Source organism: Phaethon lepturus, unplaced genomic scaffold (assembly GCF_000687285.1).
Source record: "Phaethon lepturus isolate BGI_N335 unplaced genomic scaffold, ASM68728v1 scaffold52248, whole genome shotgun sequence".
In the NCBI taxonomy this organism is placed as follows: domain Eukaryota; kingdom Metazoa; phylum Chordata; class Aves; order Phaethontiformes; family Phaethontidae; genus Phaethon; species Phaethon lepturus.
Window position 1 is genome coordinate 58,871 of NW_010557936.1, and position 14,412 is coordinate 73,282.

General features: G+C 35.3%; 1 protein-coding gene across 1 annotated transcript in view; it reads right to left on the bottom strand.

Annotated features, from left to right (window-relative positions):
* The window catches only part of HEATR5A (HEAT repeat containing 5A), a 52,229-nt gene extending 38,829 nt beyond the window's left edge, over nucleotides 1-13,400 (bottom strand). Inside the window, exons 1-8 of the mRNA XM_010292886.1 lie at nucleotides 13,275-13,400; nucleotides 11,973-12,184; nucleotides 7,257-7,365; nucleotides 6,581-6,730; nucleotides 6,153-6,324; nucleotides 4,049-4,209; nucleotides 1,343-1,598; nucleotides 194-349 (exon numbers count right to left, since the gene is read on the bottom strand). Of these exons, the coding sequence (XP_010291188.1) occupies nucleotides 194-349; nucleotides 1,343-1,598; nucleotides 4,049-4,209; nucleotides 6,153-6,324; nucleotides 6,581-6,730; nucleotides 7,257-7,365; nucleotides 11,973-12,184; nucleotides 13,275-13,400 (1,342 nt within the window). The remainder of the gene's footprint in view (nucleotides 1-193; nucleotides 350-1,342; nucleotides 1,599-4,048; nucleotides 4,210-6,152; nucleotides 6,325-6,580; nucleotides 6,731-7,256; nucleotides 7,366-11,972; nucleotides 12,185-13,274) is intronic.
* Nucleotides 13,401-14,412: the final 1,012 nt, after the last annotated feature.

Consider the following 14,412-nt stretch of genomic DNA (forward strand, 5'->3'; position numbering starts at 1 on the left):
GGATAGAGGAACTAAGGAGGTCGAAGTGAGGAGACTACATGCCAGAAGAAAGGTTGCTATAGTCAATGCCAGATAAAGGATCCCAAAAGATTTGAAAGAATTGACAGTCTAGCCATAAGAAATCAGAGAATATCACAGTGAACGCAGGAATATATTTTGTACTCTCATTCATGAAACAATTCAGGGCTTGTACCTGTACTGGAGTCTTGCAGTAACGGTGCTGCTGTAGTTCCCAAGCCATGGATGAGACTTCCAAGTTCCTGAAGTGCACACACAAGCACATGCTGACTCACTGTTACATCTGTTGTACTAATTCTTGTTTCCAAGTTACTGTCACTCATTGCAGCATCTGGTAACACAATATAGGAAGACCCCCATGAAATCATTACCAAAATGAAACAGACTGGAAAAAGGATTTTGCTATGATAAGTTGTTATATGGCAACTACCAAATGGCTTATCTTTAAGTGATGGGGAACAGTGGCTAGTAAGAAGCATGCTATTCTTAGCCTTGCTGAAAGTGACTTCAAGAGGTCATGTTTTGATACAACTTTCTGGATCTTACTACACAGCAGGAAAAAAAGAAAGGGAAGAAAAGAGTGAAATACTGCGAGAGCAAGCAAGCGAGAAGGTGGTGGCAGGGAATAAAGAAGGAGGGGAAAATCTGTAGTTTTTTCAAAAGTTCATCTTTTGAGACACAAATGATTATGTCAGTTTAGACATTTAACATTTAGATATTTAACTAGAATAAAATATGCAGCCATACACCAGGGGATAACTGGTTATGTCCAGCATTCTCTTTCTCTTCCCCTACAAGGATGATGGTGGGAGATCAGCAGCTTTCTTTGGAAGTTGCATGAAGGACTTTATCATGTAAGAGATCGGTTTTTTTCCCAGGAGAAATACTCATTTTGTCCATTAGGAACAAATGCTTCTTTTTTGAACGATCAGTAGTATCAGCTGCTCTGAACAGGAATGCAGAACCTGGCTAGACATATTGACTGCCAATTTAACTTGTTTTACAATACTGTCTGTATTTCATTACTGCATATATTTGTTATTTTGTTACGTTTGTAATTGGTTAAAATGGTATTTGCTGGGGAAGAAGTGTTAAAAAAAAAGATATTTACAGTTGTGTGAGTACACACAGGCAGAAACACTAACACACACAAATAACCAGCCCAAGTTAAAAACAAAGCAGTCCATCAAAAGCCCTCTACATTATTATGGTAATAAATCAGCACTATATATTCTATTTCTGAAGCCTCTGGATTAGGAAGTTGGACAATCACTTCAAAAAGGAAAAACAGAGGCCCAAATGGATAATCTTGTTAGACCCATACCGACAACTTTCTTCAATTTCCAGACGGCCTGACAAATCTCCTTGGCAGCTGCAATTTGAGCTTTTTCCCCAAGAAGGCCTCCTACTGTAGCTCGAAGGATAAATGAAACACAGCGACGACAGCCGATAGCATCCATCTGACTCTGAACAGCCTTAGGGTGAGACTGAGACACGAGATCTAGAATATGGGAAAGGAAGGCAGAGAAGTTCCTTTCAAGCCATTGTGCTCCTAATGTAGAGACAAATACCACATATGCCTGGAAGAGATTTGAAAAGAAGCCATATTTTAGAGAAAAATCATCTGGAAAACCACTGCCAGCTATCCCACATATATATTTTTTTTTAATTCTCGGCACATTGCCACAACTAGATTACTGTACATTTATGCATCCATAAATCACGTAGGTTCTCATTTACAGGTAGCTGCATTTTTTTAAAATCTATTTAAATAATTTAACTTACTATCAAAACTGTGCTAGCAATATTGCAGCCTGCTTTGACTGTAAGTGAATTCAAGCTGCTTGCCCATTTTATTTCATTCCAGAGTGTGAGAAATGGCAGTTTACCCTGCACAGGCACTTGTTATGTAAAACATTGTGTTTGGTCCCACTGAACAACAGCTTCCAGCTATTTAACATTCTGCACATGGAACCGAAATTTAATGTATGAATGCATTTTAAGAACTACTATGTTGCAGAACTATAACCCATAACCCTGAGAGAATTTTGTTGTTATAGGCTTTGAATTAGGGAATATTTGCAGCCCCCAAGCATTGCTGTTCATCTCAATGAATTTTAATAGTTTGCCTTGCAATGGAGGTACCACAGAAAGACTATGTTTGTCACAACAAAGAGAACGAATGCAGAGTCACTTTACAAATCTAATCACCACAAGACCATTTATTTTGCCACATAATGTGCTCCCTTACAAATGCCTTCCATGTGTGTGTGTGTTGGGTTTTTTCTTAATGAATAGATGTGCTATCATCAAGAAAAGGGCATACAAAAAATGAGAATATGCAAATGAACGCAAAATTCCTCATAAGAAAGCTCACCACTACTACCCATATCAACAAACTTCTGTATTTTCTTCATACATACTTTGTCTCATGTCTAATATTAACAACAAAATTATTCATGTAAAAGAAAGTGAAGTACTGTAGATGGAGAAATTGTACTATTAGATCCTGTTAGCATCAAATGGCTCTTGACAAATACTACTTCAGCTTCATAATGTACCAGTACATTACCCCGTTTTACAGATTTGAGAACTGAGGAATTTAACAGGACAGACTTGTGAAGAGTCAAACTGCCATGACTACATTTTGAACTATATCTTGAATCCGTCTGTGGCTTCAACAAATATAAATTCTTCTTCTATATGTAAGAAGTCATCTTCAGTGTTTTTCCTTATTTTTTAATTTATAATAAGCTGCAATTCACATAACAATTAATACGTTTTATACCTGCAAGTATTTTCTGCTCACAGGCACTGATATATGCACAATTTCTCAAGTTTTTCTTACAGAAACATTGCATTATTTGAACTGTTCTGATATAGCTAGAGTGTACCATCTAGCACAGGTACTATTGTCTTAACATAGGAATGCATGAAAAAGGAGACAACCTCCAAAAAAACAGTACAAATAGTCAAAACACTGAACTGAACTATCTATTCCTGGAAAACTAATAAAACCACCATGTACACAGAACACCCTAGGAGTCTGGCATGCATTTTCTAAGCAAATAGCTGTCAAGGTATTATCGTTCCCCAGCTTTTCTGTCTCTCAGCCAGAAGTTAATGCTTCTACCCAGCATGATCTGAGCTTAGAAGACAATTTGTGAGCACCTTCTAGCTGTTTCAGTGCAAAGTCTGGCAGCTTCTATCAGTAATTTAAGCTAATTTACAGACTTTTTGCACTGCATAAATTGAAATGCACTGAAAAACTCCCTTACTGGCAAAGATGACTTATCAAATAGCTGGGGGGACTCTAACCTATTAAAATAATCACAGCTGTTTGATATGTATATGTTCATCATCACCCTTCGTCATGATTCACAGGTTTAACATTTGAGTATCTAGGTCTTGGCATGTAAATACCACTTAAGATAATATTTACTGGAAGAAGCCAATCTGATATTGTCTGAAAAAAATTATACTGTTTTTACCAGCCCTGCTCAGTTAACAAGATTCTATCCTCCAACTGAGCATCCTGGAACACAGCAAAACAGATACTTGCTTTTTTTTCCCCACTAAGTTATGTTTTCCTTATTTTTCAGGCACTTACTCAAAGCAGAACCATTCTTTCAGAACAGGACTGAGAATGTCCCTAAGTAGAGGAAACTACTGCAAGTTCAAAGAATTCTTGTAACTTCTCCTTTCATTTTTAGACAGAAGGTATTAATTTTTAAATTAAAAATTTTAGGAAAGTACTTATTTGTATCACTTACTTGATATTCATACTGTGTGAAGCTTTCAAAAGTAATGCATATTTAACTTGGAAAATTTCAAAGTTAACAATAAGCAACATCAAAAATCTTTTTTTTCCTTCTTTCTAGCATAACTCAAGATGTAAATCCTTATTTTAAATTACATACATTTTGTCACAGATACAAAAAAGGATGAAATAAGAGACCTATGGAGAGCAAACCAGTTATTATAGGACTGTTTAGCCATCTCAGAAAATCATAAATAACATAATCCAAACCTGGGTGACTCCAACTCTAACATCTCTGCTGACTGAACTGGTCCCTTTCAACATATCACCACTGGCTCGTAGAAATCCACAACTTCCACGCAGAAATCCAGTTCCCAATAGCTCCATCACTTCATCCAAAGAGATTCTGCGGAAGTTATGCCTCGTGGATGCTAAGAATGAATGTAAATCTTTAGAGGAATAGCTGTGTAAAACTTGTTACATTATAGAAGAACAGCTTCAACTCTAAATGTTTTAGAAAAAACAATTTGCACAAATTCAGTAGCACAATCAAATCAAAAAAACTGTTTGAGCATAATTTCACAACAGAAACTACAACATTTTGGGACTCAGTGTTCCAGTGAACCACATTATTTATCAAGTTTTTCTGCCTCAGCTACTTCAAATAGTTCAGGCCATCACCTAGTACACATACACACATTTACCCTCCCTCAGTAGTTAACATCTAACCTAAGCTCCCTTTGCAGAAAGGTCCGAAGCTACCACCCGAAGCTTCATGAAAGCCCCGACTAACTAATTCCAGTTTACCACCAAAGACAACCCGCTATTGCAAACTCCAGGCAGGGGGGATTACCTTTCTGCTATGCTTAGCCAGATAAGGGCATAAGCTGCAAGTTCTCTTCGAAACAAAAGCATCTCACCTTAGTATTCAATTAGGTCTCCAAAAGAATGAAAATAACAGAATGTGTTTACAATCTTCTAGGAAAATTGTTTAGCCTTAATTCCTATTACATTGTTTTATTTCTTGACGGAAAGCTTATTTAAAATACATGTTGGGACATGTGTGTGCAAACTTAGCATGAAAACTGCACACTGTGCAAACTAAGTGACCTAAAACTTTCACTAAATTTCTCATTCTCCTCCAAGTATTCAAATGGGAAAAGGAATGAGAGGATTTGAGATAATAATGTTAAAAAAAAAACCCCAAAACAACAAACCAACCACCAACTCAATATCAGCACATTATCAGGTACAATGCATGAACTTCAAGATTATGCACTTCTCCATGTACCACTCCCTCCACCTCTCCCTGAGCCCCTTCTACATCCACCTAGCTTCTTCCTCACTTAATTCTAAATTCTTTTTAACTAAAATAAATAAAAATAACTAAAAGCAACCAAGCAAACACTTTAGAAGCTTCTCACATAACCTTATCTTAAGCTTAAAGAAAACTCAATTTTATAAGGAGGTCAGTATTTTTTTTTTTTTACTTTATTGGGAAAAGGTAAGTGCTGATTGTTTTCTGTAAAACATTACTTCTCTGCAAAAGATTCTTAGAAAAATACTTTATAAATCAAGACTTCAGAGTCTCCAATGCAAATAAACAGCCTCAAGAACTCTGAAAGGCAGTAAGTAGGGCTTAAAGGCATATAATTTTGTCATTTGCTGCTTATTGCACTGAAGGTTTTCTCTGATGCCGTTAAAAGCAGCAGTCTGAACACCACTTACTCTGCATCCTGCTATATTTTGCTTAGATTACAGTTAGATATTTACCTTTGAGCTCCTAAGATTGGACCAAAAATGCCCAGTCTGAATGACACCAAAGATTGGGGATGTTAACTTTGTGCCAGAATGCTCCTGTTAGATCAAATACTGTCTGGCAGCAAACCCCGTTACATGGTCCATTGAGTGAACAAAACTGCATGCTCTTTTCTGCTTCTGATCACATTTGTATTGCTAGACAATCCAGATGTGGTATTGCTGATTGTGGAAAAACAGCTTGAAGAGATATCCTTAACTTTTCTTTGACAAAGACACATTCCCTCAAACCTTAGTGCTTTCTACACTGCTGAAATTAATTTTGCCTTTGAATTCTTGAGGCTACTAATTTCTCTCCATGCAATAACAATCTTGTAACAGAGAAAAATAGTTTTACCAAATATTTTTCCTTTTTTATTATTTTATAAAAATATATATATAGGTTAACACAACCAAAACCACAGCACTTCACAAGAAAAAAGTTACAAAAAGCAACGAACAGCCAGGCAAAGCTTACATTGTGATTTTACTTCGGGCTTCAACAGAGCTTGAGAGTTTCTGATCATCTGACAGATTTTTACAGATGAGGAATCGGCAAACAAAGTACGTACTTTACCTGTCGTCTGTTTAGATGTTAGAGCTCTAGCCAATACTGTGCCTAAAAGTTTTGAAACTGCTAATCGTACATCATAATTGGAACCTTCAAAGGATTTAAAACACAAGGTCACAACACTATCCAGGTCTGTACTCCACATAAATACTGCTTCATTCTGAAGTTCAAGAAGACACTGGACAAAAAAAGGGAAATAAAAAGGTTTTGATGTGGAAAAGCAATCAGTTTTAGTTTGCTACATAGTACAGAGTTCTCCCTCACAAAATAAGCATGGTGCTTCATACTAAAACGACTTGAATTTTTGCTGCCAAAACAGTATCAAAGAAATAAAGATAAGCAAACAATGTATTTACTGCTGTGTTCATCATCCATCAAAACAGAATTTTATTTAGGGAGCTTACTTCATAAAAACAGCTGTTAGAGCACTTTACCTTAGCCGCAGCACAGCGGACTGCCATGGATCGATCTGTCAAACATGATCGGGCAGCTTTGTAAATATCTCTATGACAGGGGATAGCAGCAGCTCCTAAACCATGTAATATATTTTGCAAACTAAGCATGATTTCATAACGACCTTGAGACTGAAAAATGAAAAAAAAGACAAAATGTTAAAGTTTTGTAACCCTAAGCTACTTGGAAATACAAAATGTTGACTACTGAAATAGGTAAATAATAGTTTGGGTCTTTTAGACTTGTAGAGGTCTTTCTATGTGGAAGTGAGTTAAAGCAGATAACATGCTTTACAACACTACAAGCAAGTGAAAACAGTAATTCTACGTTCTCCTAGAAAGTACTCACTAGCAGTTTAAAGTTCAAAACATGAAGTACAAGCTGGAGCAAAAAAGTCCTCATTAATAAGGCAATTAGATTTTCTAGTTTATCAGATTCTTTCATGAAATCAGCTTGAGAATAGATATGATAAATCCTTTTATAGTTATAATCCATTAACTCTCCAGTAATTCTTTGGAATTGATTTTTCGCCTATGACTTGCCACAATTTTTTCATATTTTGGTATCATGCACTTTCTCCTATTCATTGGTCCAGCTACCAATAGTAAATAACCTATTATTTTTCCAATCATTTTTTTAAACATGCTGTTCCAATACCTCTGCATTCTTCATTGCTTTAAGCACATTCCCAACGGTGTCAGTAAAACTGTTTCCCAAAATTCTTCCCAATTTTTTGTATAAATAGCCCAAGCATACCACCGCAGCACTAAAACAAAAGCAAATCCAAAGACGCATGAAAATGGATGCAGTAATAGATGAAAGGGATTAAGATGACTAACGTAATCAATGGGTAAACAACAAAATAACTAAATAGAATGTCCCCAAAAATCTAAGTGGATTATCAAAACAGGGGGGAAAAAAAAAAGTCTGTGTGTGGCACATACAGTCTAGGAGAAATGCAGATACAAGGGTTGGGAAAATAACTCAGACAATACAAGAATTCAGATAATAGAACCTTCCAATAAATTTTATGATAGGAATACAATTTTCATATCCCCCATTAAACCTTTACATTAATTTCTAACTAAGCATGCCCTGCATCGTGCAGCCTATGGCACTGTGCTATGGCATATCCTGCTAGAAGTAGCTAAGGGCAGGTTTATTTACAACTCGATGGTCAACAGTAGACGGCAAATGGTAGAGCATTCTGGCATTTCTGTAAAATAATACATAATAAGGAAACACTTTGAAGGAAATAAAAGTATAAGCCCATGTCCTTTTCATGGCACACAGATTCTGAATTTAGTTTCCAGCTGAAATACCTGACAATTAGACTCTCTGTGCTGATTGGCATCTCTTTCAGCAGAAGCAAAAATTTGCTAAATATTGAGGAAGAAACAAAAAGAAATAGAGTTGCTTAATTAAAGAGTGTTTTCCTTTGAAAAATTAAGGAAAACACTTCACTTTTGTATTGATAGATCTATAACTAAACCAATTAATTTGATGAATACGAGGAAAAAAGAAATTATATATTTAATAAGCTTTCAGCTCTTTGGCCAGACCTACTTAAATACGCAGTGACACTGCTCACCACCTCCTTCAAGAAGAAAACATTTTACTTATTCCCCAAATGAATTCCAGCTTCACATAAAGAATTTTAAAATCTCATACTGAACACATGCTTAATTAGAAAAATGCATTTGATATTAACAGTAATCCCCTACATGACAAAGCACAATAAGAAAACCAAAACTGATATTGTCTCTTACCCGATTTTCGTTAAAGCAACATGTTTCATTTTACTTTTATCCAACTTAGTACTCACCAACAATTTGAATTTTAATTTTGTTCATGGTGTGGCTGGGGATAAAATTACAATTGCACCATTTTACTACTAAATCGATCATTTGATGGTCACAGATACTCTCTTTAATTAGCTTCAAGCCTAAATAATATATATTTTACATCATAATCCAAAGGAGGAATATTTAATAAATATATACACAGAAAAACCCAAACCAGAACTGCCTTACTACTTCATAGTATAACCTGCAAATACTCTTACATGGTTGGCTGTACTGCCATGGGCCTAAGTGTTGTATGAAAAAGTCAATCAGCTTTGAAAAGTTATTTCTAGCAACAAAGTGGCAATATTTGGTGAAGAGTAACATCTAGACAACTAAAGATGAGAACCCAGCTATTTCTGCACATCAATATTTGAGTTTCTATGAAAGTTCGAAGCATAGGACTTGGGAAGCTCTTCTGACTGCCTTCTAGAATTGTATCGTGACACTAGTTGGCTATTTTTTTTACTTTTGCCCACAAATGTTTCTTCACTACGTCCAAACTATTAACTATTGAGTCACTTTATCTGGCGAATCACAAGCAACAGCCAGAAGTTTCCAAGGAAGCCTCTAAATTTATACAAGTTTTGCAGGGCAAAGCCTCTCTGCCTGTGTTTTTTCCTCCCTGGCAGCACACCTCCATTTTGATATATGCCTCTCTCTGTAAGATAAAGTTGTTTTCTCTCAAATTTTCCCTTAACAATTGTACTCGGACAGGTACCAACAAAAATACAGAACTAAGATACTTAAACATGTGGTAAAATAGCACTGAGATCAGCTATGAAAGTTTGCTGACCAGCCAAATGCTTTCAAAATGCTTAAGGTTTAAACACAGTCCTAGTGGATATTTTAAAACCTTTGTAATTTAAAATAAAGTTGTAAGCTGTATTCATACTATGTGACTTGTTCTTCTGATCTGATATAGCAATCACATCACATTCAATTTAGGAGGAGATGAGCACCTAACTAGGGTTCTTTTTAAAATGCTTGCCTACAACATTTCCATCTTCCATCTATATGAATGAATAAAAATTATAATTTATAAGATAAAGGAACAATTCACTGGAAACTGTATTTAAAGGAGTTTCCAGGTGAATCAAGATATTGTGAACAATGATGGCAAAATGTTGCTACCAGACAACATGGGCATGTATGCTAAATAAGGACAGATGGCAAAGACAACGCTTGAATCAAGATTTAAAAAAAAACAAAAACAAAACAGTCTTCCATCACGGAACACCAGGTATCCCATATATTTGCAGCCCAAGATGAAAGACTACTCAATAGAGAATAATTTGTAGTTCAAATTATTTTTCTGTAGCCTGCTGTCTCAGTGTCAGTATAATAAATACCTTTTCCATAACTTTTTTTGAAGTAAACCATATTTTCCTGCTGCCTTTTTCTCTACTTCATCTCTCATTTCTTCTCCTCACTACTGCTTACACAACCCAGCAGGATTATGAACACTGCCACCTCTGTCTCAGCCCCCCAGCTACTTCTCTGCCTTCTGAGCCTGGGTATCTGCCATTTCTGTCTGCCATTTCTGCCTTGCTGCCAATGGACTCCATCATCCTTCTTGCTATGCCAACATCATCCCACTTCCTCCAGAGTGGCATCTCACAGCTGAAGCAAGGAAGACCTGCAGAGCTCTGTCCCATACCACAACTCACCTACAATGTTAATGCATCTCACTGTTGAGGAGCCAGTAGTATAGCAGTAATTTACTTTGCAGGACTAAGATCCTTTACAGTAAACTTGTTCTTAACTCAAAAGATTGCACAAGAGATCAACTGAACAAGAGGGAAACAAAAAAATTATGATATCGGAAAATACAACTGACTCCTTGCAAGAAACTATTTTCAAGCGAATTCACTTGGGTTGTCAGAAGCAGGATTAGCATGTGAAGCAAAGACAACAGATTCTGCTCTGCTTTGTATACTGTATCATTAATGAACAATGATGTTTTACCATCTCTACTTTTATCTTTAATTTTCTTCACTATAGTGAAAGATGTGCATTGTTTCAGGAATGAAGCTCATTCATAAGACTTCTGCACCTTAAGATTAGGTTTCACATCCTGCAATAACAGTTCACATTTTTCTCTTCTGTTGGCTAGGCTTTAGGCATTTAGCTACGAACATTTCAGATGTTTCTAACTACATCCAGTTTCCCAGTTGGGTTAAGAAATGTACTCAATAACTGCATTTTGCACCTGGAGTTGTACTTCTCTGGTTTACTACTGTACTCAGCAGTATATTACCTTCTCCTTGTTTTTTCAAACACCTGCCTGCTCATAATGCTGTTATCCATTGCTAGTATTCTCTCTGGCCCGACTTTCAGTTGTCTGGCTGTAGGTCACCTACCATCTTCCACTCTTTTGGCTCCTGCTGCACACATACAATACCTAATACTACCGCATTCTTTGTTTTATTATCTATCCTGTGGTAGTAAACTCAGATGCATCATGTCAGGGTAAAGATTTTTTTTTTCTTTTACTAATGCTGCCTAAGTTACTTATAAAAAGCTTTCTTCACCTTTTTTTGTAAAAAGCAGCATGCATTTCTTTTGCTGTAAAGCATGGTTTATTCAATATGGCAATATGTATTGCAAACTGATTTTGTCCCCCTGCCCCCCCGAACAAAAACATAAAGCATAAACCAGCCTCAGTTTACCCTATTACCTTAAAGCATACTATGGTCATTATAGTTCCGAATGATAGCAACAGGCTTAGCATTCCTACACTCCTAAATAAATTAATTTAGCTTAGCTTTCAAATCACTCAAGATATTTCTTTCCAGTGGATCCAGTAAATACTAGCTAGCTAGGTACATCAAATTTTGTTCTAACGTATGCAACCTACACTGACTCCCATCAGCCACCAAATTGCCTCTGCGATAGAAGCTTCAGAAGTAATAGGGTTTTAAAGTGTTTTAATGTGATTGGGTTTATGTTATATTTTGTGAATCATAACAAGAAACTTCTATACAAGGGAGAAAAATATATTTTAAACTTATTAAACTTTCAAAGGCAATTTATGTTGTGAAGTACTGACCTGACTTCCCCCCCGCCCCAAGATGCAGCTGGACTTCTTACTCAAAACTTTTCAGTAAAGACACAGAAAGGAATATATAAAATGCTACACAAGTACTTAACCACTCATAATTCTGCCCTGAAGGCAGCATATATTAAACAGTTAAAATAAAATTGTTGTAGTACCTGGAGGGAAGGAAGCAATTTGAATTTGCTTTCAGGTTTCAGATTAATTCAGTTTCCTTTTGTAACACTGAAGGCTAAAAATTTTAGAGATGTAATACCAAAGAAAAAATTGCTTTTTACAGCTGGACACACCCACAATAATGATACTAATCAGGGAGGCTCCCAAATTCTGTGTGTCATATGGTACAAAGCTTCTACTGGACAATGGGCAGAAATTACGGAGCATACCCTCTCCTACATTAACTTCTCACCATGTAAATCTGTCTCTCTTGTTATTACTGGATTTGAAGTTTGGGGTTAAGAAAATACTTACAGTTTTGTAGGCAGATAACTTGGTGAATCATCTTTACTCCGAATGAGTTCATTGCATTTGTCAATTGTTTGGTAAACAGAAAAAGTGTCTCCAGTGCTATAAAGTACAGCTAAATTCTTGGCAACAAGCCGTCTGGTAGGAGGTCCTGGTGAATTGTTTAATAAAGAAGTCAATTGTTCAACCAGTTTCTTCTGGTTTTCCCTTACATCAGCCTGGAAATAAAACCAGTAACCAGTTAAATTTCAGTTAAATTTAAAAGTTAGTTAAAGATAATTAATGCTAATTCTCTTTACTTTTCATTATTACCATTCTGATACTCTGATATTGTTAACTGAAAATGAACATTGTATTGCATCTTTCTACTTAAAGAAAAGCCATTTCAAATATGCAATTATTTTATTCTTATTAAAAAAAAAAAATCACATTTTTCAGATCATAATTATTTCTAGTAGCATTTCAGGAGTATTCTCCCTATGGCACTTGAATAGTTATATCTTGCTAAAACAAAATTGTCATTTCTTGCCTCTTTTATGCCTGTTTTAAAATAAAACAATTCATAGAAACGTAGTAATTTAAGAAGTAAAGAACTACTTTATCAGAGTTCAAGAAGTTGACCATTAGGAAGGAATGAACTTCCCTTAAAGTAATAATCTATTTCAGACTTACCTCAGTTTTTTAAAAATGTTTTTTAAAAAATAATTAAGACCCCGGCACTGTATTTCATTTACATATTTTAACACAAATAACTCCTAAATAGCACTATCTAGGTTGGTTTATTTTTAAATACCCATATATGCTACTTAATACACACTAAACAGTGAACCAAACAATTGGACAGTTGGATAGAAACAGATCTTTTATCATTTAATTAGGAAAATGAAAAAAAAAAAAAGAAAAAGGAGAAAGAGAAAGATGTTACATTCTGGCCTGCTAGAGAACTACTAAATAATTCTGCTGTGCTAGGTGGAAGAATGACTGCTATTCTTCACCATGAGTTTGCCAAATTTTGCAGTAATAATCTGAGTTAAAAAAACAAACATTTAAAAAAAAAAAAAGTACTTAATGCTTATTTCCCAAATTCCTTTTACTGGACTGGCAGTTCTGTCACTTGAAGGGCTGTGACCAAAAACTTGTAACATTTAGAAAATTATTGCTAACACGGAACATACTTTCATTGTGCATACATAGAAGATAAAGTACATGAAATTGAATACTGCTCTTTGTTTTTAAACAAAATAACAAAAAAGACAGAGAGAAATGGCTCTATAATGTGCTTTTCTTCTCAAGTGTCGTTATACTTACTCTGCTAGTCACTGGTAAAAGTTTTTCCAAAAACTGTAACCATTCAAAAATGAACTCTGCTTTTTGAAATTCACCAAGTTGGTTATACACTTCTTCATTAAGTAGTAAACTGTGAGCTAACTCCATTCCTTGAAATTTTCCTCAAATCTGTCCTCAAACACCGTGGAATAAGAAAAACAACAAAACACAAAACCAAACTACCAGAACTGTGTTTTCTTCCCTATTAATATGTGGTGACTGAATCAGAAGTTTAAACACCTAAACAGAAAAAGAAAAAAAATTACTAGTCAGCAAGCATATTATATTTACACTTGGCTTATTAAAACTAAACTTTCAAAGGAAAACTTAAAATAATAAAAAAAAATATTACGTTACTTTTATTAGGTGGCTTAAGTAATACTTAATGGTGTTGGAAATGAGACAATGGTATTGATGTAATATACGAATTAAAGTTAAATATACTTCAGAAAAAATCAGAGGGGTTGTCAATGAACTACTGTTTTTTCTTCATCTTGTTTTGCATGAAGTGAGGTTCACTAGTACTTGGTCACATATATACCTGAAAGTAATGATCAGCGCGCCCCAAATATAATGATTTTTGCGATCCAGAATTCAGTACAGCAATAGCAGTAACCTACACCTAGCAAACTCGTATAATTATATTCACAAATAGAAATGCTAACATCTTATTCAAACACTTTATGTATTCTCAATGCCAAGCAAGGAATAAAGAGAAAACAGAACTTCATTGCTGAACAAACCTCTAATGCTGTCCTAAACAAACAAACAAACAAAAAAAACAAACCAAAAAAACCAAACCACACCTGAAAAAAGGATGTTTCAAAAACTCAAAGTTCAAAAGAAGTTATACTTATGTCTCTCGAACTGTTTTGGGAATTTCCACATTGTCAATAGGCATAACTAGAAGCAAACCAAGATGAAAAAGACCTCTAATGATAACTTTTTTCCCACTATTTAAACACCATGTAGCCTCAAACTACAAAATATAATATTCTGTAGGCTTTGCAAAAAAAAAATAGTCAAGGAGATTGTGGTAGGATGTCAACTGTATTTTAAACTCCCAAACAAATTATGCTTTCTAGAGGACACCAAGACTGCTGAACACACATTCTTTCCC